At 62.7% G+C, this 24,169-nt stretch overlaps 3 protein-coding genes across 3 annotated transcripts in view; 1 reads left to right on the top strand and 2 right to left on the bottom strand.

The window, feature by feature from the left end:
• Window positions 1–5,772: 5,772 nt before the first annotated feature.
• On the bottom strand, window positions 5,773–8,134 carry LOC106628777 (uncharacterized). Its single transcript, XM_088055543.1, has 3 exons — window positions 8,032–8,134; window positions 6,399–6,519; window positions 5,773–6,198 (listed from the first exon to the last, which is right to left on the bottom strand). The coding sequence occupies exons 1-3, from the start codon at window positions 8,127–8,129 to the stop codon at window positions 5,938–5,940; spliced, it is 480 nt and encodes a 159-aa protein (XP_087911669.1). The 5' UTR covers window positions 8,130–8,134; the 3' UTR covers window positions 5,773–5,937.
• A 1,673-nt stretch (window positions 8,135–9,807) lies between these two features.
• Window positions 9,808–12,964, top strand: IRF5 (interferon regulatory factor 5). Its single transcript, XM_014261934.2, has 8 exons — window positions 9,808–10,036; window positions 10,351–10,537; window positions 10,810–10,862; window positions 10,953–10,980; window positions 11,057–11,338; window positions 11,834–12,223; window positions 12,531–12,649; window positions 12,726–12,964. Exons 1-8 carry the CDS (start codon window positions 9,866–9,868, stop codon window positions 12,957–12,959), a joined length of 1,464 nt encoding a protein of 487 aa, XP_014117409.1. The 5' UTR covers window positions 9,808–9,865; the 3' UTR covers window positions 12,960–12,964.
• Window positions 12,965–14,311: 1,347 nt separating this feature from the next.
• TNPO3 (transportin 3) overlaps window positions 14,312–24,169 on the bottom strand; it is a 41,052-nt gene continuing 31,194 nt past the window's right edge. Inside the window, exons 16-23 of the mRNA XM_005533415.3 lie at window positions 23,245–23,385; window positions 17,956–18,072; window positions 17,496–17,590; window positions 17,252–17,408; window positions 16,486–16,653; window positions 15,876–15,988; window positions 14,890–14,980; window positions 14,312–14,813 (exon numbers count right to left, since the gene is read on the bottom strand). Of these exons, the coding sequence (XP_005533472.2) occupies window positions 14,920–14,980; window positions 15,876–15,988; window positions 16,486–16,653; window positions 17,252–17,408; window positions 17,496–17,590; window positions 17,956–18,072; window positions 23,245–23,385 (852 nt within the window). The 3' untranslated portion in view covers window positions 14,312–14,813; window positions 14,890–14,919. The remainder of the gene's footprint in view (window positions 14,814–14,889; window positions 14,981–15,875; window positions 15,989–16,485; window positions 16,654–17,251; window positions 17,409–17,495; window positions 17,591–17,955; window positions 18,073–23,244; window positions 23,386–24,169) is intronic.

Raw genomic sequence — 24,169 nt, 5'->3', positions numbered from 1 at the left:
TAAAAAATGGTTTGAGGGTCATTTTAGTTTTTTTAAATAAAAAATCCTTAGGAGGCCGAAAGGTGAGGGTTGTTTTGGTTTTTTTTAATAAAAAATCCTCAGGAGGATGCAATGTGAGGGGTTTTTTAAATAAAAAATCCTCAGGAGGATGCAATGTGAGGGGTTTTTTAAATAAAAAATCCTCAGGAGGATGCAATGTGAGGGGTTTTTTAAATAAAAAATCCTCAGGAGGATGAAATTGAGGGGTTTTTGTTTTTTTTTTAATAAAAAATCCTCAGGAGGATGAAAGGTGAGGGTTTTTTGGTTTTTTTTAATAAAAAATCCTCAGGAGGATGCAATGTGAGGGGTTTTTTAAATAAAAAATCCTCAGGAGGCTGAAATTGAGGGTTTTTTTAAATAAAAAATCCTCAGGAGGATGAAAGGTGAGGGGTTTTTTTAAATAAAAAATCCTCAGGAGGATGAAAGGTGAGGGGTTTTTTTAAATAAAAAATCCTCAGGAGGATGAAAGGTGAGGGTTTTTTTAAATAAAAAATCCTCAGGAGGATGAAAGGTGAGGGCTTTTTTAAATAAAAAATCCTCAGGAGGCTGAAATGGAGGGTTTTTTTGCATAAAACACAGTTTGGAGTTGAGCACCAGGAGGCTCTGGGGCAGACACTCGTGCCCAATCCCAGGGACACGAAGCAGCTCCTGGCCCAGTCCTGGCCATGCTCCAACAATGCCCACCAAACCCAGGAGGAGTGAGAGGAATTTGTCTTTCTGTGCTCTCCCCCAGCTTCCCCCATGGCAGGGGATGATTCATCTCTTCCCCCACAGTCTGCTCTGACCATTCCCAGGCCAATCCCATTTGACCCATCCACCTTTTTACCCCACAGCTGCCTTTGCTCATGTTAACTGAGCCCGGACGCTCTCCACGGCTCTGGGAGTGATTTATTGCATTTCCTTACGGAAGTGCACATGGAAATCCCTTTTCCTCCCCTTTTGGAGGAGCTGAAGGGCCTCCAAGTGCCAAATCCTTCACAATCCCCCTTTTTTCCACACCTCAGACCATTCCTATTGTTTCTTTTTTCAGTTCTTCCAGTTCCTCAGTCTTTTAAAGCCATTGACACGTTGCAGCTGGGTTTTCTCTCTCAGGTGTTTAGCATAAGGCAAAACCCACTCCCGATCCCTTTTTCCTGTTTTGACCTCCCCAATCCCTCAATCCCACTGGCTTTGCCCAAACTGTGGACATTCAGGGGTTTCTCTGCTCAGACAGCATTGACAGACAACACTTCCCTTCCCCAGGGGTCTTGTCCCCCTCCCAGTTGTCAGTGAGAGCAGTCCCAAACTGGGTAAAAATTCTCATTTTCACACACTTCTCAGCTGGATATTTATTAATGGGACCTTCAGACACTTCCAAATCCCAGAATTTAGGAAAGCACGTTATGTATTAACCCGCTTTTTGGCTACATCCATGTTTGCCTCATTGTCACCCTGGCCAGCAAAGCTCCAGGGAGAATGGCCTTGGGATTTGGGCAAAGAAGAGGGAATTTTATTGTTCTGTGGGCATTATCGATCTCCTCCCAGCCACCACGGGGCCCTGGACACAGATTCCACGCTGGCTTTACCTCTGTGAATTCCCTGAGAAACCCCGGGAGGAAAAGCTGGAATGGTCTGAGACAAAACACAAGGGATATGAGATCGGCCCCCAGAGGACCCAGACCACTGTCTGTGAGGAGAGGAAGGGAAATCTGCTCTTGAAATGTGGGGAAAAGAGGATATATGGAAATGTTTTAGCAATCTGGGAGCAAGGCAGAGCCGTCTGGGCATGTTTGTGTGGAGGATGAGGGTGTGGATGGTCCAGGTCCAGCACACGGACCTACAGCGGGAGAATCTGGATGGAAGGGACAGAGAACGAGGGATGGAGAACCCGGGATGCAGAACCTCCATCAGGAGGTGTATCCCCATGGGAAAGGCTGGCTCATGCTCTCTTTCAGTTTACCTCAGTCCGTGGGAAGGAAGCTGGTGTCAGGAAACCAAAGCACTGAGCCATTCCCAGCTTCTTCCAGTGGCACAATCCCCGTCAATCCCAATGCTCTTGTACCTCAGTGTGACCCTCTGTGGGATCTGCTGGGGACAAAGGCAGGGGATTCCCTCACAGCCTCAGTCCCACACTCCAGAGCAGAGCCCCACGGCTGGGCACGGCACAACCCCACAGAACCGAGAGCCAGACCTGGAGCCCACAGAACCCAGAGCCAGGTCTGGAACCCCACAGAACCCAGAGCCAGGTCTGAACCAACCCCACAGAACCCAGAGCCAGACCTGGAGCCCACAGAACCCAGAGCCAGGCATGGAACCCCACAGAACCCAGAGCCAGGTCTGAACCAACCCCACAGAACCCAGAGCCAGGCATGGAACCCCACAGAACCCAGAGCCAGGTCTGGAACCCCACAGAACCCAGAGCCAGGTCTGAACCAACCCCACAGAACCCAGAGCCAGACCTGGAGCCCACAGAACCCAGAGCCAGACCTGGAACCCCACAGAACCCAGAGCCAGGCCTGGAACCAACCCCACAGAACCCAGAGCCAGGTCTGGAACCCCACAGAACCCAGAGCCAGGTCTGGAACCAACCCCACAGAACCCAGAGCCAGACCTGGAACCAACCCCACAGAACCCAGAGCCAGGTCTGGAACCAACCCCACAGAACCCAGAGCCAGGTCTGGAACCAACCCCACAGAACCCAGAGCCAGGTCTGGAACCCCACAGAACCCTGAGCCAGGCCTGGAGCCCACAGAACCCTGAGCCAGGCCTGGAGCCCACAGAACCCAGAGCCAGGCCTGGAGCCCACAGAACCCTGAGCCAGGCCTGGAGCCCACAGAACCCAGAGCCAGGCCTGGAGCCCACAGAACCCTGAGCCAGGCCTGGAACCAACCCCACAGAACCCAGAGCCAGGTCTGGAACCCCACAGAACCCAGAGCCAGGTCTGGAACCCCACAGAACCCAGAGCCAGGCCTGGAGCCCACAGAACCCAGAGCCAGACCTGGAACCAACCCCACAGAACCGAGAGCCAGACCTGGAGCCCACAGAACCCAGAGCCAGACCTGGAACCCCACAGAACCCAGAGCCAGGTCTGGAACCCCACAGAACCCAGAGCCAGGTCTGGAACCCCACAGAACCCAGAGCCAGGTCTGGAACCCCACAGAACCCAGAGCCAGGTCTGGAACCCCACAGAACCCAGAGCCAGGCCTGGAGCCCACAGAACCCAGAGCCAGGCCTGGAGCCCACAGAACCCAGAGCCAGGCCTGGAGCCCACAGAACCCTGAGCCAGGCCTGGAACCCACAGAACCCAGAGCCAGGCCTGGAACCAACCCCACAGAACCCAGAGCCAGGTCTAGAGCCCACAGAACCCTGAACCAGGTCTAGAGCCCACACGGCGCTGCCCGGGCACTGTCCCCGGGCTGGCTCCGCCGTGACCCTTCGGGCCGGGCAGTGGCTCTGAACGGCCTCACGCTCCACCAGCGGGGCCGGGGCGTCACCGGGAAAAGCCCAAACGCCGCTGCCAAATGCGGGAGGAACAAACCCAGCCGGGCTCGGGTGGCTGTGGATGCCCCCGTGGTGGTTTGAAGGGCAGCGTGAGGGAGGAGGAGGAGGAATCCCGAGGCCGGGGGAGCTCAGGAGAGAGGCGGCTGTGGGAGGATGGACGGGCCGAGGAATGCCCCGGCTAATCCTCCTGCCCGCCGCCGGCTATTTAGGGAAGAACCAAGGAGACCGCGCTCGGCTCCTGGCTGCCCTCCCGGTCCAGCTGGCTGAATCCCGGCCCGTGCCCCCTCCTCCCGCTGCTGCGGGCCCGCCTCGGCTGAGCTGCCCCGGGCGGGGGACCCGTCCCGCAGGCACCGCAGGCACAGCGCTGCCGGCCCCGCTGGAGCGGCACCGGGCCCGGAGAGGCGAATCGCGACTGCTCGGGCCGGGAGCCGGGCCGGGAGCCGGGCCGGGAGCCGTGATCTCAGGGAGCAGCAATGCGGAGCGCTGCCAGCCCAGAAATGTCCTTGTCCCGGCACGGCGCTGCCCCTGGCCGGGGCACGGCCCAGCCGCCCGCTCCCGCCAGCCCCGGGACACCGCCGGGCCCCGGTGCAGCGGTACCTGGGCGCGGCCGGAGCGGCTCCGGGCACGCTCGGCTGTGTTTTTAGGAAGAAAAGAGGTTTTTGTTCCTGGCGGGGCGGCGGCCCTGACGTCCCGCTCCCCACTTTGCACCCCAAAATCCCCAAATCCCCTGGGTTTCTCTGAGCCACACATCCGCTGGCTCCACAAGCCGAGCTCCGAGCGGCTGCCCCGGGCTGGCTCCACAAGCCGAGGAACCACCGGGAGCCCGCGGCGGGATGCGGCTGCCGCCAGCGAGGGCTCCGGGCTTTTCTCCGCCCTCCTCTCCCGCTGCAGGATGACGGGTGGAGGTCAAAGATGACACCATCAGCCTCTCCTCATCACGGGCGTTCAATTTTACCAGCTCTCTCCATCTACCGGGCCTTTGATCGGGAGAGCTTGAGCCAAAAAGGAGAAATTGTACTGGGGAATTCCTGGTTCCGGAGCAGCTGAATTTAATTAAAACCACTTCAGTCATTAAAGTGATTCACCAGCTAAATCAAAGGAATGAGAAACCTCCCATCAGTTCTGCCCCTCCCTCCTCGGGTCTGCTTCCTCAGGAAACGGCCACGGGAGCACTGGTCAGGCCAGGCCCGCACCCCAGCAAGGCTGGAAGTACCCAGGGACAGTCGTGTGTCCCATGTCCCACGTGTGGGTACCCAGGGACAGTCGTGTGTCCCCGGTGTCCACACACAGTCGTGTGTCCCCAGTGTCCCACGTGTGGCTGTCCTGACACGCTGCCTTTGCTGCAGGATGTCCTGGATTCCATCCCTGTGCCCGGCTCCTGTCTGTGTCCATGTGCAGCCCTGTCCCAGAGAGCCAGGCTGCTTCCCTCTGCCCGGCAGCTTGCAGTGCTCATTCCTGCGCTGCCCTTCGGTCACCTGAGCCCCGAGAACTCCTCTGTGCTGGCTCCCAGCTCCCGGCCCCTCGCAGCGCCCGAGGGAACATCCCGTCACGGCTCCGTGAACTCAGCACCCCCCAAATAGCCCGGCCAGTCTGGCCCCCAGCAGGAGCGCCCCGGCCCGCGGATGATCTTACAGCCTGGGAAGCTCCAAACATGCTGCTCCTGCCCATAAAAAGCAAAGGGCTTTGGGCATGGAATCATCGGGAACACAGGGATTGCGCCAGTCAGGAGAGACGCTCCTGGGAGGCAGCATTGTTGGAAAGGCGAAAAGGCAGAGGGAGCTGAGCCTGGGGACAGGGGGAGCCCCAAAACACAGCTCAGTCCTGGCCCTGACGCCTCCAAGGGTTTGTAAAACACACCCAGAGCTTTGGTGCCGCTGTTTGGTTCCTTGGCCACCTCATCCCGATGGGAATATGTGACCCAAATCATGCACCAGAAACAGCTGTTAGGAGCACAGAAGTGGTTATTCCGTTATATTGTGATCCCTATTTTTCAAATCCCACTTTCTCCCATACTGCTGGCTCTGGAGACCATCCCACAGTGCTGGGGAGCCGGCAGAAGCCTTCCCCTCCCGGCAGTGCTCGAGGCACGGGCCCAGGCACCACCCCAGCAGTGGAGCCCATCTGGCTACAAGAGACTGCACAGGGAAGTCCTTCTCAGTGAGAAGCTCAGTTTTCCAGGCAGAAGGAGGAAAAACACCTCACTGGAGCAACGGTCCAATGGATAAAATTGGAATTTAATTAAGTTAAGGAGATATTTGCCAAACTAGAACATCCAACCCCCCCCAGCACACTGTGTGCTGCCCCCTGCCTGGACACACACGGAGACAACGGTCCCTCCAGAGCCTCCTGGGCACAGCCAGCCCCACAATTCCCAGCAATTCTTCTTCCTTATCTTGTCTGGCCACCCACAGCCCGCCCTCATCCGCCGCCGTCGCCAGGGCCAGCCCGCAGGTCCGGGCGCAGGCGGATCTCCACCAGCCGGACGGCGCGGAGCAGCACGGCCAGCTGGGAGCACACCCGGGCCACCACGTCCAGCACAGGATCCGTCAGGTCCCGCACGCCGCCCAGCACCTTCAGCAGGAAGAGCAGGAGCGGCTGCAGGAGGCTGTGAAACGCTGCTGCCAGGAAGGGCTTCAGGACATGGTCGCCGATGGCTGTCAGGACACCGACCACCAACGCCTGGATTTGGGATGAAATCCTGTGTTTGAGGGATTTGCCAGCAGGAGTCACCAAAAATGGGCTGGGACACAAAAATTCTACTGTGGGAGAGGAATTGTGCGACAGTGGGAAATGGAAGTTCCTTCTCCCGATACTGAAGGACTTTGACACATCCTCAGCAGCTGCTCTGGCCGTGGCTCTGCGGGAACGGGGCGGCTCACCTGGACCACGGCCTCGCCAAGGAAGCGGATCAGCTCCACCAGGAAGAGGCTGAACACGCTGACCAGGCACCGCGGGATGGCAAAGAATTCCCGCAGCTTCCGCTGAATCGTCCACTCGGAGCTGCCATGGAGAAAAAGGAACATCAGAGCCAGAGAGCCGAGCTGCTGAGGGGATGGATCTCCATCGTGGAGCAGATCCAGCATCCCAGGCTGCTCCTTGGCAGCAAACCCCAGCTCCACAGCCGTCCAGTCAAGGATGAGAAAGCGCTGGAGCTGCGTTTCCACAGGTCTCCTCATACAGCCCAAACCTGCCTGAAATAACCCAAGGGTCCATGGGGAGGTACCGAGAGCAGCCCCATGGGTCCATCAGGAGGTACCGAGAGCAGCCCCATGGGTCCATCAGGAGGTACCCAGAGTAACCCAAGGGTCCATCAGGAGGTACCCAGAGTAACCCAAGGGTCCATCAGGAGGTACCCAGAGTAACCCAAGGGTCCATCAGGAGGTACCCAGAGTAACCCAGGGGTCCATCAGGAGGTACCCAGAGTAACCCAGGGGTCCATCAGGAGGTACCCAGAGTAACCCAGGGGTCCATCAGGAGGAACCCAGAGCAGTGGCTGGCTGAGAGCCCGGGAAGCAACAGCCCAGCTCCAGGGAATCCCATCCAACAGCAGGACAGGAAGGAGCAGCTCCAGTGTGGGCAGTGCTGGGGCTCCCTCTCATGGCCACCGCCACGAGGTGATCCGGGAGATTCACTCCGGTTTCACTTTCCAGAAAAATACAAAGTGAAGAGAGTGAATTGTGACAGGCTGGGAGGAAACCCCAAGCGTGCCCAGGAATGCAGCGGCAGCAGCACCGGTTCGGGGAGGAAGGAGAGACAGCAGGACGACCCAAATCCTGAGGTTTTCCCCCATTTTGTCGCTGTGACAAAATCTCCCATTTGCCAGAATCCCAGCCGAGAAGCTCAATGTTGGCACTCACCCACCCAATATCCCACTCTGGAGAAATCCCCAGTGAGGCCTGAGAAGACTCCAGGGTGGGATCCTTGGGGAAATATCCCTTCAGCATCTGATAACCGGTGGCTTTCCCCGTCTGGGACCAGGCCCTGGCCTGTGGCCAGACTCGCACAGGCTGCAGCTGTTCCTTGGGATCAACTGGGATCCTGGGAAAAGCATGGACGGGGCAAGAACAGGCAGAGTGGTGGGATCCAGCTGGGAATCCACCCGCTCCTTGCCCTCGGGGATCCACCGGCCTCTGCTCGAACCCCCCTTCACAGGGACCGGAGCCTCTTTCCCCGGGACTCCACCGCGGGTTCTTCTCCCGGGAATCCCCTGGGCTCCACTCCCCCCGCAGCACCCCGAGTTCAGCGGGATCCGCTCCTCTCTCCGAACAATCCCCGCGATCTGCGCTCCCCTCGAGAAAGCCCCGCTCCCGTTCCCAGCGCTCGCACCGGGATCGGAGCGAAAAATAACATGAAACCCCTGAAATCTGAAGGATAACGGGGGCGAGACTGGCCCAAACCCTCCGCGACCCCCGAGTCCCCTCCGTCCCCCCGGGGACATCCCGACACCGGCAACGCCGGGGACACATCCGCACCCCCGCCCCCGCGTGGCAGCACCGAAGGGAGTCCCGGTACCTCCTCCGGTTCTTCCTCCCGGGGCGGGGCGGGGGCACCGGGGGGGCGCGGGCGGTACCGGGGGGTCCCGGCGTGCGGCGGGGCGCGCCCGGCGCCATGGGAGCAGCCCCGCCCCGCGACAGGCCCCGCCCCGCGACAGGCCCCGCCCCGCGACAGGCCCCGCCCCAGAGCCATGGGAGCAGCCCCGCCCCGCGACAGGCCCCGCCCCGCGACAGGCCCCGCCCCCGCGACAGGCCCCGCCCCCCGCGACAGGCCCCGCCCCCAGAGCAGAGGTAGCAGCCCCGCCCTGGGCCAGGCCCCGCCCCCGGGCACGCCCACCATGGCTGCACCCGTTGATTGACGGACAGCTGCCTCGGGGGCGGGACAGCGGGCGCGCTCGCAGATGAGTGACATCGAGTGCAGCCAATCAAAGCCCACGATCGCTCTCCGGTGTTCCCTCCCACCGCGGAGATCCCCGCGCGTCACGTGGAGCGGGAAATGGGCAGCGTGTATGCAAATATATACAAAGCATATGCTAATGAGGGTCCGCCAGCAGCGCGGGGTGACAGCCGGGGACATGGGGCGGGGTCCGGGAGGGGACACGAGGGTGGGGACACGGGCAGGATACTGGGGGACAAGGAGGGGGGAGCCGGGGGGGCCACAGGAGGAGGACGGGCACGGAGGGTCACGAGAGGGGTGACACGAGGGGAGGGGGTCCCGTGGGGACACGAGAGGGGTGACACGAAGGGAGGGGGACACGGGGGCCCGGCCCACGCCCGAGGCGTGGCGGTCCCGGGGCGGTCCCGGCCGGTCTCGCCCCACGCCCACGCCCGGCCCCACGTGCGGAAGCTCCGGGCCAGAAGCGGCGGCCCCGGGACCGGCCCCGAGCGCAGGGGGGAGCCGGGGCCGCTCCCGGTGGGCGCGGGGAGTCCGCGGGTGGGTCCCGTGGGATGGGACCCCGTGGGGTGGGTCCCGTGGGGAGGGTCCCGTGGGGAGGGTCCCGTGGGGAGGGGCCGCGGGAGTGGGTGCCGTGGCGGGGCGATGCTGAGACGACCGGGAAGAGCCTCGGGGACACGCGGGGACAGTGCCCGGTCCGTGAGTGGGGACGGCAGCCCGGGACACCCGCGGCTGCCCCGGACACGCCGTGGGCCGAGGATGGGCCCGTCCGTGCGACACTCGAGGGCGCTGCCCCGCGATGGGGGGGACGGGCGGGGACACACTCGAGGAGAGCGGGGATGTCTCCCCTCGCCCGGCTTCTGTGACTGCACAGGGACCACGGTCGGGACTTCCCGTGTCCCCCATGTGCCCTCCGTGTCCCCCATGTGCCCTCCGTGTCCCACATCCCCGTGTTCTGCCCTGTCTCTGTGTCCCCCGTCCCCCTCATGCTGTGGCCATCTCCTCCCCATCCCCTCTCCCCGTCTCTTCACGTCACCCCTGTGTTCCTCCTCCCTTCTCCATGTACCCTGTCCTTCCACGTCCTCGTGTCCTCACTGTGTCCCCCCATGTCGCTACATGTGTCCCCATCCCTCGTGTGTCCCCTGTCCCCTGTTCCATGTCCCCGCCGTCCTCCCCACATGCCGCATTCCCCGTGTCCCACTCTCGCCCCTGTCCCTCGGGTCCCTCGGGTCCCCTCCCCTTTTCTGTCCCTGAAGCCACCGCAGCTTCTGCTTTCGGGGTGTGGGTGACGCCCCCCAACACCCACGGGGGAGACGGAGCTCGGGGGGGCCTCCCCCACCCTCCTGGCCCTGAAAGCGGAACCGGGGCCCCGCACAGTCCCTCTGGGGGGCCCCGGTTCCTCTTTCCGGGCCGAGGGCGGCCCGCGGGGTCACCGGGTGCCCGCTGGTGTCCCCAGGCCATGGACCCCCCCCGGCGGGTGCGCCTCAAGCCCTGGCTGGTGGCCCAGGTCAGCAGCCGCCGCTTCCCGGGGCTCCACTGGCTCGACCCCGAGCGCCGCCGCTTCGTCATCCCCTGGGGACACGCCACCAGGAACCCCCCGGGACCCCAGGACCACGACACCATCTTCAAGGTGACACCGGGGGACGCGGGGTGGGGGTGACGGTGGGGACGTGGCATGGGGACAGTGCGGACACGGGGGACACGGGATGGGGGTGATGTGTGAGAGGGTGACAAGGGGGACACGGCGTGGGGACAGTGGGGATATGGGGGACAAGGGACAGGAGTGACAGGGTGATGGTGACGAGGGACACAGGGTGGGGGTGACGAGGATGATGGGGGAACACGGGACGGGTGGCGGTGGGGTGGCGAGGCGGAGCTGGGACGTGGGGATGGTGGATGGAGGGACGCGCAGGCTGGGGGTGCCGGGCGCTGAGCCCCCCCCAGGCGTGGGCGCAGGAGACGGGCCGGTTCCGGGCCGGGGACCCGCCGGACCCCCCGCGCTGGAAGGCCACCCTGCGCTGCGCCCTCAACAAGAGCCGCGAGTTCCGGCTGCTGCTGGACGGGCCCCGCGGGTCCCCGGCCCGGCCCTTCCGCGTCTACGAGCTCTGCGAGGAGCCCCCCGGGGCCGCAGGTACGGGGGGGCTTTGGGGAGGGCCCCAAGTGCCAGCACCTCACAAGGACCTGACGTCCCACGAGTCCCCCACTCCCACAAAGCCCCAGCACCCCGGGAGGTCTCAGCCCCCCAGCAGCCCCCCAAACCCCACAAAGATCCAGTGGCCCCAGAGACCTGGCCCCACACAAGGGGCCCACCCCATGGGAAGCCTCAATGCCCCTTGAGTCCCCAGTACCCCTCAATATCCACCCCAGCACCCCCAGTTCCCTCTGCCCCTCTCTCCCTTGCAGATGGGGGGGACGAGGATGACAATGGCTGCAGCGGGGAGGAAGATGTCAGCCAGGTATCTGGGGGGGCTCGGGGTGGGGGATCCCCAAACCGGGGACACCTCAGGGGGCTGGGGGGCCCCTGTAACGCCCACTCTGCCCTGCAGCTCAACATGACATCCCTGAGCATCGATGGTGAGTGGGGGGCGTCGGGTGGGTCGGGGTGCCAGGGGGGTTGGGCTGCACCCTCTGACCCCCCTCTCTGCTGCAGACACGCAGCACGGGGGGGACCTGCTGCCCCCCTACTCCTGGGCCAAGGAGGAGCCCCCCCCCTTTGCCAGCTGCTGCCCCCCGGGGGGCCCCTTCGGGCCTCCCCCCCCGGCGCTGCTCCAGGGGGAGGCGGGGGGCACCCGCGGGGTCCCTGAGCTGCTCCCCGGCCCCCTCGCTGAGACGGGGCCCCCCCTGGGCCCCCCGGGACCCTCGTCCACCTGCCCGGTGGCACCGACAGAGCAGCTGATCCCAGACCTGCTCGTCAGCCCCCACATGCTGCCACGTGAGGAGTGGGGGGCTGGGGGTCCGTGGGGGGCTGGGTGGGGCGGTCACGGGTGCGGCCAGAAGGATTGGGGTGACCGTGGGGTGGTGGGACAGAGGTGGCCATGGATGTGGGGTAGCCGTGGGTCAGATGGGGTGGCCATGGGGTGGTGGGACAGAGGTGGCCATGGATGTGGGGTAGCCGTGGGACGGATGGGGTGGCCATGGGGTGGCCATGGGGTGGTGGGACAGAGGTGGCCATGGATGTGGGGTAGCTGTGGGTCAGATGGAGTGGCCATGGGGTGGTGGGACAGAGGTGGCCATGGATGTGGGGTAGCCGTGGGACGGATGGGATGGCCGCGGGGTGACCGTGGGGTGGCTGGATTGGGGTGACCGTGGACACAGAGTGGCTGTGGGATGGATGAGGGTGGCCAGGGGGTGGGGGGGGCTTGGCCAGCTGCCCTGGAGTGGCCCTGGGCTGCTCCCTGGCCCCGCTGACCCTGCGGCCCTCCGGCAGTGACTGACCTGGAGCTGAAGTTCCAGTACCGGGGCCGCCAGGTCTGTGCCCTGACCGTCAGCAACCCCCACGGCTGCCGGCTGTTCCACAGCAGCCTGGAGCCCACGCGGGAGCAGGAGGAGCTCTTCGGGCCCCTGACGCTGGAGCAGGTGCCCTTCCCTGCTCCCGACGCCATTCCCAACGAGAAGCAGCGCTTCTACACCCACCAGCTGCTGGACGTGCTGGACCGAGGGCTCATCCTGGAGCTCCAGGGCCAGGATCTCTTCGCCCTCCGGCTCTGCCAGTGCAAGGTCTTCTGGACGGGGCCCTGTGCCGCTCCCCGGCCCGGCCCCAACCCCATCCAGAGGGAGAGAAGGACCAAACTCTTCAGCCTCGAGGGCTTCCTCAACGGTCAGAGGGGAAGGGGGGGTGGCCCTGTGTCCCTTGAGGGCGATGGATTGGGACGGAGAGGCCAGCTGGGGTGGGGGGACACCGGACACATGGGCACTTGGTGGCACCAGGGGGACGAAGGCAGGATGGAGACATCAGCTGGAACGGTGGGGACACCGGGTGGCACATGGGAACTTGGAGGAATGGGGGGCCGGAGCTGGGATGGGGGTCACCAGGGGTTGCCCTCAGTTGTCGTGGGTGGGGCGGTGGCGGCCCAGGCAGGCGCGAGGCCCCGTCCTGTCCCTCACCTCGGCCTTGGGCCCCGCAGGCCTCATCCAGTTCCAGAAGGGGCAGACCCCCACCCCGCCCCCCTTTGAGATCTTCCTCTGCTTCGGCGAGGAGTGGCCGGACCGGAAGCCCAAGGAGAAGAAGCTGATCACGGTGCAGGTGAGGGGCCGGGCCCCGCGGCGGTCCCGGGGCGCTCGGGGGTCCCTGCCCGCGGTGACGGCCGTGGCTCCCGCAGGTGGTGCCGGTGGCGGCGCGGCTGCTGCTGGAGATGTTCTCCGGGGAGCTGTCCTGGTCGGCCGACAGCATCCCGCTGCACATCTCACACCCCGACCTCAAGGACAGGATGGTGGAGCAGTTCAAGGAGCTGCACCAGCTCTGGCAGAGCCACCAGCGGCTGCCGCCGGCGCAGCCCCTGCCCGGCCCCTCCGCAGGGCCCTGGGCGCTGCCAGCCGGGCCCCTGCCCCACTGAGGGGACACGGTGACACCTGTGACACTGCCACCGGGGCCCTGTCCCACTGAGGGGACACGGTGACACCCGTGACACTGCCACCGGGGCCCTGTCCCACTGAGGGGACACGGTGACACCTGTGACACTGCCACCGGGCCCCTGCCCCACTGAGGGGACACGGTGACACCTGTGACACTGCCACCGGGGCCCTGTCCCACTGAGGGGACACGGTGACACCAGGGCCCCTGCCCCACTGAGGGGACACGGTGACACCTGTGACACTGCCACCGGGGCCCTGCCCCACTGAGGGGACACGGTGACACCTGAGCCCCTGCCCCACTGAGGGGACACGGTGACACCTGAGCCCCTGCCCCACTGAGGGGACACGGTGACACCTGTGACACTGTCCCACTGAGGGGACACGGTGACACCCGTGACACTGCCACCGGGGCCCTGTCCCACTGAGGGGACACGGTGACACCTGTGACACTGCCACCGGGGCCCTGTCCCACTGAGGGGACACGGTGACACCCGTGACACTGCCCCACTGAGGGGACACGGTGACACCCGTGGCACTGCCACCGGGGCCCTGTCCCACTGAGGGGACACGGTGACACCCGTGACACTGCCACCGGGGCCCTGTCCCACTGAGGGGACACGGTGACACCCGTGGCACTGCCACCGGGGCCCTGTCCCACTGAGGGGACACGGTGACACCCGTGGCACTGCCACCGGGGCCCTGCCCCACTGAGGGGACACGGTGACACCTGTGACACTGCCACTGGGGCCCTGTCCCACTGAGGGGACACGGTGACACCCGTGACACTGCCACTGGGGCCCTGCCCCACTGAGGGGACACGGTGACACCTGTGACACTGCCCCACTGAGGGGACACGGTGACACCTGAGCCCCTGCCCCACTGAGGGGACACGGTGACACCCGTGACACTGCCAGCCGGGGTGAGTCACCCCCTGGCCCCGTCCCCATCCCTGTCCCTGTCCCCAGGCCCGTGTCCCCGTGAGCCACAGCCCGGGGTGCCCTGCAGGGGACGGGGATGTGCCCTCGGGCGGGGGCAGCGGAGAAGCCGGAGCCGGAGCCCCCTGGAGCCCCCAGGGCCGGGGGCACAAAGCAGCCTCAGCCCTGAGAAGAACCAAAGGGACCTTGGGAGGTTTTAATTTATTTTTTCAGTTTTTTGATGTTTTTTATTGTCTCGAGATGGCTACACACCCCCGGAGGGAACCGCATGCGCCCGCCCGCCCTGCCCGCACTCGAGCCACCGCCTCCTACCCCAAATCAAACCAAAGAAAACCCCAAAAAAGGGAAAAAAAAAAAAGAAAAAAACCAAACAAGAAAACAAACTGAAAAAGCAGAAGAAAATAAAATATAAATCTCTATTTGCAGAGTCCGTCCCGCCTGTGTCGTCTCTGGGAGTCAGCACCAGGCAGGCCACGGTGGGCTCAGGGGGGCGGCGCCCCAGGACCCCCAGCCTGACCCCCCATCTTCCTAAACAATTTCTACTGTTTGTTTTTCGTTTGTTTCCTTTCCTTCTTTTTTGTCTCCGTTTCACAGAAAGTTTTTCTACTTCTTTTTCTGCCGGGCGAATCCGAGTGGATGCGCCTGGCTCCGGTGCCTGGTGGGGTTGCAGTTGGGTTGGGGGCTGTTCCCGGGGGTGTTCCCGGGGGTGTTCCCGGGGGTGTTCCCGGGGGTGTTCCCAGGGGCTGTTGGCCGAGCTCCGGGCCGTGAGGCCGCCGGGATCCCCGAGCCGTCCTCCCGCGGCTCCGGACTCCGGGATGCGCTGGAGCGGGCGAGAGCCCTCGGCTGATTGTGGGACACATTCTTGGGTTGCTGTTTCCTGTCTTCTCCTTCAAGACATTCCTGGCAGGAGCAGGGGAGCCTCAGCCCTCTGTCCCCGTGTCCCGGGGGGCCGCAGGGCCGCGGGGCCGGGCCTTACCTGGGAGACAGGAGCCGCGTGGAGCCGGAGCTATCGGAACAGGCGGGTGAAGTCCCTCAGAGCCCAGCACACTTGTTTACATTCCTCAGCACTGCAAGACAAGGGGCGACATCAGGGCTGACCCCGAGGGGACGTCTGGGAGCCGGGGAAGGTGTCCTGCCGAGGGATGGGAGCTGGGAGGTGCTGGGGGACACCAAGGGACAATCAGGGCAGAAGGAGGCCAGGACCGTCCCTGGAGGAGAGCCGTGTGCCACGGCTGGCTGGGAGGAAGGAGCTGCCCCCGGCACTCTGGGACGGACGGAGCCGATGTTCCCGGAGCAGCCGGGAAGGGACGGGCCGGGCAGGGCCTGGCTGCTGGAGCCAGTGACTCACAGGGATGAGGAGGTGGCTCGGGAAGGGCTGGAGGCTCCGCAGGGATCGGGCCAGGCAGAAAAACCCGTTGGGTGACACCAAAGGCGCCGTGTGGCCCCCAGGGCTCGGTGTGACCCCCAGGGCTCGGTGTGACCCCCAGGGCTCCCTGTGACCCCCAGGGCTCGGTGTGACCCCCAGGGCTCCCTGTGACCCCCAGGGCTCCCTGTGACCCCCAGGGCTCCCTGTGGCCCCCAGGGCTCGGTGTGACCCCCAGGGCTCGGTGTGGCCCCCAGGGCTCCCTGTGACCCCCAGGGCTCGGTGTGACCCCCAGGGCTCGGTGTGACCCCCAGGGCTCCCTGTGACCCCCAGGGCTCCCTGTGGCCCCCAGGGCTCGGTGTGGCCCCCAGGGCTCGGTGTGACCCCCAGGGCTCCCTGTGACCCCCAGGGCTCGGTGTGACCCCCAGGGCTCGGTGTGACCCCCAGGGCTCGGTGTGGCCCCCAGGGCTCGGTGTGGCCCCCAGGGCTCGGTGTGCTGGCCCAGCCCAGCAGGATGAACAGCACGGGCAGCACTGGGGCTGCTGGGGCCAGCCTGCAGCAGGGAGCTGGTGCCAGCGGGACACCCCGGTGCCGCTCACCTGGTCACCTGCTTGTGGAAGTCGGTGAGCTGTTTGTGTGTCACCTGGATGGCTCCGCCCGTGGTTTCCTTTGGCAGCCCCTTCAGCGAGTTCTCCAGCCAGCGGCAGAATGTCTGTGCCAGGGAAAGGGAGCAATCGCAATGTGGAGCCCGGCTTGGCTCCCGGGCCCTGCCTCGGCAGAGCTTCGGGTCCCACGGGTCCCTCCTGTCCCCCGGGGTCCCTCCTGTCCCCTGGGGGTCCCTCCTGTCCCTCTGGGGGTCCCTCCTGTCCCCCAGGGTCCCTCCTGTCCCTCTGGGGGTCCATCCTGCCCTCTGGGGTCCCTCCTGTCCCTCTGGGGGTCCATCCTGCCCTCTGGGGTCCCTCCTGTCCCTCTGGGGGTCCCTCCTGTCCCTCTGGGGTCCCTCCTGTCCCTCTGGGGTCCCTCCTGTCCCTCTGGGGGTCCCTCCTGTCCCCCAGGGTCCCTCCTGTCCCTCTGGGGTCCCTCCTGTCCCCCTGGGGTCCCTCCTGTCCCTCTGGGGGTCCCTCCTGTCCCCCTGGGGTCCCTCCTGTCCCTCTGGGGGTCCCTCCTGTCCCCCAGGGTCCCTCCTGTCCCCCGGGGTCCCTCCCTCACCGGCCGGTCGATCTGCATGATCTCCCAGAGCACCTCGGCGACGTCGGGCAGGGTGTAGGGCGGGAGGCAGAAGCAGCAGGTCTGCAGGAGCTGGTTCACGAGCTGCTGCCCCAGCTGGGTCATCACCTGGTTGATGAGCTCCTTCCGCACGTCAAAGTCCTCCTCGTGCTGTGGGAGGAAGGAGAAGGGGGTGGGCAGGGCCTGGGGACAGGGACAGTGTGCTCCTGGGGACAGCCAGCTCCTGGGGACAGGGACAGTGTGCTCCTGGGGACAGCCAGCTCCTGGGGACAGGGACAGTGTGCTCCTGGGGACAGGGACAGTCTGCTCCTGGGGACAGGGACAGTGTGCTCCTGGGGACAGGGACAGTGTGCTCCTGGGGACAGCCAGCTCCTGGGGACAGGGACAGCCAGCTCCTGGGGACAGGGACAGTGTGCTCCTGGGGACAGTCTGCTCCTGGGGACAGGGACAGCCAGCTCCTGGGGACAGGGACAGCCAGCTCCTGGGGACAGGGACAAGCTCCTCACTCTGCAGGCAGCTCCCAGCAGCGGTGGAGAAACCAGGGGGGCTTGTGGGGACAACAGGACGGGGCTGATGAGGACGATGGGGCTGAGGGGCTTTGGAGCAGCCTGGGACGGTGGAAGGTGGCCCTGCCCATGGCAGGGGTGGAACGGGATGGGCTCTGAGGTCCCTTCCCACCCAACCCATCCCACGGTGACATCCCCAGGCAGGAAGAGCCTCCTGAGGAGCGTCCCCACGCGTCACTCACGTCGTTGGCCACGCCGGTGTGGATCAGATCCCGCAGGAATTTCATGACGCTGCAGTTGGCGTCCCGGTGGTCCAGGGTGGTGGCAGCGATGGCCCACTGCAGGATGGGGATCATCACCTGGCTGCGCAGGAGGGTGACGGGGCTGCGCTGGATGAACCTGCCCAGGGGGACAGACGGACGTCAGGGGCAGCTCCTGCCTCCTCCCCGGGACCCGCGGCCGGAGGTGGCAGGAGCGCGGGGGCACCTGGCTGCCAGGCGGAACAGGTCGTCCACGGTGTCTGGGTGGTTCTGGAGGCCGTTGGGCTGCTCGAGGAGCTGGAAGGTGGGGATGCAGAGAGCCTGGGGAGAACAGGGATCCATCAGCACCTGCCTGGGATCGCTCCTCAAACTGCCCTTCCCCACACGGCCAGGGCTGCCCCATCCCTGGAGCCAAGGACAAGCTGGAGGGGGCCTGGGACAGCCTGGGGTACTGGAAGGTGTCCCTGCCCACGGATGGGCTTCAAGGTCCCTTCTCACCCCAGCCACTTTGGGATTCTGCACGGACTGGCTACCGGGGAACGTTCCTCGCGGCCAGGGCTGTCCAGCCCGGGCACAGCTGCCCAGGACAGCGCCGGAGTCCCCGCCCCGCAGGGATTTAGCAGCTGTGTGCGTGTGGCACTTGGGGACACGGCCAGCGGTGGCCCTGGCAGTGCTGGGGACCCCACCTGCAGCATGTCGAGCAGGCCCTGCCTGCAGCCCTCCTCCATGCCGTACTCATCCACCAGGATGCTGCCCAGGTAGAGGAAACAGGAGTGCTGGTGTTCCCGGTACACATTCACCATCTGCGGGGACAGGAACGCTGCACGGCCACCGCCTGACACCACAACCCTGCCAGCCCGAGCCACGGGCAGGAACAGCCCGAAGGAACAGCCCGAAGGGACAGCCCGCAGGGACAGCCCGAAGGGACAGCCCGCAGGGACAGCCCGAAGGAACAGCCCGAAGGAACAGCCCGAGCCGGGGGCAGGAACAGCCCGAAGGAACAGCCCGAAGGAACAGCCCGAAGGGACAGCCCGCAGGGACAGCCGGAAGGAACAGCCCGAAGGAACAGCCTGAAGGAAAAGCCCGAAGGAAAAGCCCGAAGGAACAGCCCGAGCCGGGGGCAGGAACAGCCCGAAGGAACACCCGAAGGAACAGCCCGAAGGAACACCCGAAGGAACAGCCGAAGGAACAGCCGAAGGAACAGCCGAAGGGACAGCCCGAAGGGACAGCCCGAAGGGACAGCCCGAAGGAACAGCCCGAAGGAACAGCCCGAAGGAACACCCGAAGGAACACCCGAAGGAACACCCGAAGGAACAGCCGAAGGAACAGCCCATCTCCGTGCTGAGGCTCCCCGAGCCAGCATCACCTCCCCGTGGAACCTTCCCCCCGAGCCTGCGGTGAGCACGGAACAGCCGGCTCTGGGATCCAGGGATCCTCCCGCAGGCTGGGTCAGCGCTGCAGGGAGCTGCAGCACGGATCACACACACACAGGTGTCACACACACACACAGGTGTCACACACACACAGGTGTTACACACACACAGGTGTTACACACACACACAGGTGTCACACACACACAGGTGTTACACACACACACAGGTGTTACACACACACACAGGTGTCACACACAGGTGTTACACACACACACACACAGGTGTTACACACAGGTGTTACACACACACACACAGGTGTTACACACAGGTGTCACACACACACACAGGTGTTACACACAGGTGTTACACACACACACACACAGGTGTTACACACAGGTGTTACACACAGGTGTTACACACAGGTGTTACACACACACACCTCTGCAGGGAGCTGCAGCACGGATCACACACACACAGGTGTCACACACACACACAGGTGTTACACACACAGGTGTCACACACACACAGGTGTTACACACACACACAGGTGTTACACACAGGTGTTACACACAGGTGTTACACACAGGTGTTACACACACAGGTGTTACACACACAGGTGTTACACACACAGGTGTTACACACACACACAGGTGTTACACACAGGTGTTACACACACACACCTCTGCAGGGAGCTGCAGCACGGATCACACACACACAGGTGTTACACACACACACACACAGGTGTTACACACAGGTGTTACACACAGGTGTTACACACACAGGTGTTACACACACAGGTGTTACACACACACACACCTCTGCAGGGAGCTGCAGCACGGATCACACACACACAGGTGTTACACACACACACACACAGGTGTTACACACAGGTGTTACACACAGGTGTTACACACAGGTGTTACACACACACACAGGTGTTACACACAGGTGTTACACACAGGTGTTACACACACAGGTGTTACACACACACAGGTGTTACACACACAGGTGTTACACACACACACAGGTGTTACACACAGGTGTTACACACACAGGTGTTACACACACACAGGTGTTACACACACACACAGGTGTTACACACACAGGTGTTACACACACACACAGGTGTTACACACACACAGGTGTTACACACACACACAGGTGTTACACACACACAGGTGTTACACACACACACAGGTGTTACACACACACAGGTGTTACACACACACACAGGTGTTACACACACAGGTGTTACACACACACACCTCTGCAGGGAGCTGCAGCACGGATCACACACACACAGGTGTTACACACACACAGGTGTTACACACACAGGTGTTACACACACAGGTGTTACACACACAGGTGTTACACACAGGTGTTACACACAGGTGTTACACACACAGGTGTTACACACACAGGTGTTACACACACAGGTGTTACACACAGGTGTTACACACAGGTGTTACACACAGGTGTTACACACACAGGTGTTACACACACAGGTGTTACACACAGGTGTCACACACACACACAGGTGTTACACACACACACACCTCTGCAGGGAGCTGCAGCACGGATCACACACACACACAGGTGTTACACACACACACAGGTGTTACACACAGGTGTTACACACACACACCTCTGCAGGGAGCTGCAGCACGGATCACACACACACAGGTGTTACACACACACAGGTGTTACACACACAGGTGTTACACACACAGGTGTTACACACACAGGTGTTACACACAGGTGTTACACACAGGTGTTACACACACAGGTGTTACACACACAGGTGTTACACACACAGGTGTTACACACAGGTGTTACACACAGGTGTTACACACAGGTGTTACACACACAGGTGTTACACACACAGGTGTTACACACAGGTGTCACACACACACACAGGTGTTACACACACACACACCTCTGCAGGGAGCTGCAGCACGGATCACACACACACACAGGTGTTACACACACACACAGGTGTTACACACACACACAGGTGTCACACACAGGTGTCACACACAGACACACAGGTGTCACACACACACACAGGTGTTACACACACACACACCTCTGCAGGGAGCTGCAGCACGGATCACACACACACACAGGTGTTACACACACACAGGTGTTACACACACAGGTGTTACACACAGGTGTTACACACACACACAGGTGTAACACACACACACAGGTGTTACACACAGGTGTTACACACACACACAGGTGTAACACACACAGGTGTTACACACACACACAGGTGTTACACACAGGTGTTACACACACACACAGGTGTTACACACACAGGTGTTACACACACACACAGGTGTTACACACACAGGTGTTACACACACACACCTCTGCAGGGAGCTGCAGCACGGATCACACACACACAGGTGTTACACACACACACAGGTGTTACACACAGGTGTTACACACACACACAGGTGTTACACACACACACAGGTGTCACACACAGGTGTTACACACACACACCTCTGCAGGGAGCTGCAGCACGGATCACACACACACAGGTGTTACACACACACACAGGTGTCACACACAGGTGTTACACACACACACAGGTGTTACACACACACAGGTGTTACACACACACACAGGTGTTACACACAGGTGTTACACACAGGTGTTACACACACACACCTCTGCAGGGAGCTGCAGCACGGATCACACACACACACAGGTGTTACACACACACACAGGTGTTACACACACACACAGGTGTCACACACAGGTGTTACACACACACACAGGTGTTACACACACAGGTGTTACACACACACACCTCTGCAGGGAGCTGCAGCACGGATCACACACACACACACAGGTGTTACACACACACAGGTGTTACACACACACACAGGTGTTACACACAGGTGTTACACACACACACAGGTGTAACACACACACACAGGTGTTACACACAGGTGTTACACACACACACAGGTGTAACACACACACACAGGTGTTACACACACAGACAGGTGTCACACACAGACACACAGGTGTCACACACACACACAGGTGTCACACACACACACACAGGTGTTACACACACACACAGGTGTTACACACAGGTGTTACACACACACACACAGGTGTCACACACACACACAGGTGTCACACAGGTGTCACACACACACACACAGGTGTCACACACACACAGGTGTCACAGGTGTCACACACACACAGGTGTTACACACAGGTGTTACACACACACACAGGTGTTACACACACACACCTCTGCAGGGAGCTGCAGCACGGATCACACACACACACACAGGTGTTACACACACAGACAGGTGTCACACACAGACACACAGGTGTCACACACACACACAGGTGTTACACACACACACACCTCTGCAGGGAGCTGCAGCACGGATCACACACACACACACAGGTGTTACACACACAGACAGGTGTCACACACAGACACACAGGTGTTACACACACACACAGGTGTTACACACAGGTGTTACACACACACACACAGGTGTCACACAGGTGTCACACACACACACACACAGGTGTCACACACACACACAGGTGTCACACACACACAGGTGTCACACACACACACACAGGTGTCACACACACACACAGGTGTCACAGGTGTCACACACACACACAGGTGTCACACACAGGTGTCACACACACACACAGGTGTCACACACAGGTGTCACACACACACACAGGTGTCACACACACACACACAGGTGTCACACACACACACACAGGTGTCACACACACACACAGGTGTTACACACACACAGGTGTCACACACACACAGGTGTCACAGGTGTCACACACACACACTCACACTGTCACAGGGGGCTCCACAACCTTCCAGCACTCCCCACCTCTCCCAAAGCCTCTCTCCTCCCCCGGGGTTTCTGCTGGAATTCCCGACACCGCCGGGATTCACTTCCCGGTGCCCACGGCCCCCCGTGACCCGAGTGAGCCCCCGAGGGCCAGCAGTGTCCCCTGGGGTCCCCGAGGGCCAGCAGTGTCCCCTGGGGTTCCCCGAGGGCCAGCAGTGTCCCCTGGGGTCCCCCGAGGGCCAGCAGTGTCCCCTGGGGTCCCCGAGGGCCAGCAGTGTCCCCCCAAGGTCCCCCCAGGGCCAGCAGTGTCCCCTGGGGTCCCCCGAGGGCCAGCAATGTCCCCTGGGGTCCCCCGAGGGCCAGCAGTGTCCCCTGGGGTTCCCCGAGGGCCAGCAGTGTCCCCTGGGGTCCCCGAGGGCCAGCAGTGTCCCCTGGGGTCCCCGAGGGCCAGCAGTGTCCCCTGGGGTTCCCCGAGGGCCAGCAGTGTCCCCTGGGGTCCCCGAGGGCCAGCAGTGTCCCCTGGGGTTCCCCGAGGGCCAGCAGTGTCCCCTGGGGTCCCCCGAGGGCCAGCAGTGTCCCCCCAAGGTCCCCCCAGGGCCAGCAGTGTCCCCCCAAGGTCCCCCCAGGGCCAGCAGTGTCCCCTGGGGTCCCCCGAGGGCCAGCAGTGTCCCCTGGGGTCCCCCGAGGGCCAGCAGTGTCCCCCCAAGGTCCCCCCAGGGCCAGCAGTGTCCCCTGACCCCACCTGGGTGACGAGGGGCTGCAGCAGCGCGGCCGAGCCCTTGCCCACGCAGCGCACGGCGAAGCGCAGGCAGCGGCAGCAGCGCTCCACGATCCGGTTGTCGGCGCTGTGCTTGTTCAGGGTCTCCGACAGCACCGGCCAGATCTGGGCAGGACGGGTGACACACACACACCTGAGCCTGGGACACCCTGAGCCCCAGGACACCCCGAGCCCAGCGTGGGTGTGTCACACACACACACACACACACACACCTGAGCCCCAGGACACCCCGAGCCCAGTGTGGGTGTGTCACACACACACACACACACACACACACACACACCTGAGCCCCAGGACACCCCGAGCCCAGCGTGGGTGTGTCACACACACACACACACACACACACACACACACACCTGAGCCCCAGGACACCCCGAGCCCAGCGTGGGTGTGTCACTCACACACACACACACACACACACACCTGAGCCTGGGACACCCCGAGCCCCAGGACACCCCGAGCCCAGCGTGGGTGTGTCACACACACACACACACACAGACACACACACGCACCCACACACACCTGAGCCCCAGGACACCCCGAGCCCAGTGTGGGGGTGTCTCACACACACACACACACACACACACACACACACACACACACACACCCGAGCCCCAGGACACCCCGAGCCCAGCGTGGGGGTGTCACACACACACACACACACACACACACACACACCTGAGCCTGGGACACCCCGAGCCCCAGGACACCCCGAGCCCAGTGTGGGTGTGTCACACACACACACACACACACACACACACACACACACACACACACCTGAGCCCCAGGACACCCCGAGCCCAGCGTGGGGGTGTCACACACACACACACACACCCACACCCACACACACCCACACCCACACCCACCCACACACACACACACACACACC

Source organism: Pseudopodoces humilis, chromosome 5 (genome assembly GCF_049639895.1).
Source record: "Pseudopodoces humilis isolate 2021_Gansu_Grassland_sample_001 chromosome 5, ASM4963989v1, whole genome shotgun sequence".
Lineage (NCBI taxonomy): Eukaryota > Metazoa > Chordata > Aves > Passeriformes > Paridae > Pseudopodoces > Pseudopodoces humilis.
The sequence above is the reverse complement of the archived record's forward strand: the minus strand, read 5'-3'. Positions and strand labels throughout refer to the sequence as shown.

Bases quoted from the DNA above. Each gene is read 5' to 3' on its own strand.
- IRF5 (XM_014261934.2), top strand. From the start codon at position 9,866: ATGGACCCCCCCCGGCGGGTGCGCCTCAAGCCCTGGCTGGTGGCCCAG. The intron at 10,981-11,056 runs GTGAGTGGGGGG...TCTCTGCTGCAG, and splicing joins GACATCCCTGAGCATCGATG to ACACGCAGCACGGGGGGGAC. The intron at 12,650-12,725 runs GTGAGGGGCCGG...TGGCTCCCGCAG, and splicing joins AGAAGCTGATCACGGTGCAG to GTGGTGCCGGTGGCGGCGCG.
- LOC106628777 (XM_088055543.1), bottom strand. From the start codon at position 8,129: ATGGCGCCGGGCGCGCCCCGCCGCACGCCGGGACCCCCCGGTACCGCC. The intron at 6,520-8,031 runs GTACCGGGACTC...TCTCCATGGCAG, and splicing joins GGGAGGAAGAACCGGAGGAG to CTCCGAGTGGACGATTCAGC. The intron at 6,199-6,398 runs GTGAGCCGCCCC...TCCCAAATCCAG, and splicing joins TTGGCGAGGCCGTGGTCCAG to GCGTTGGTGGTCGGTGTCCT.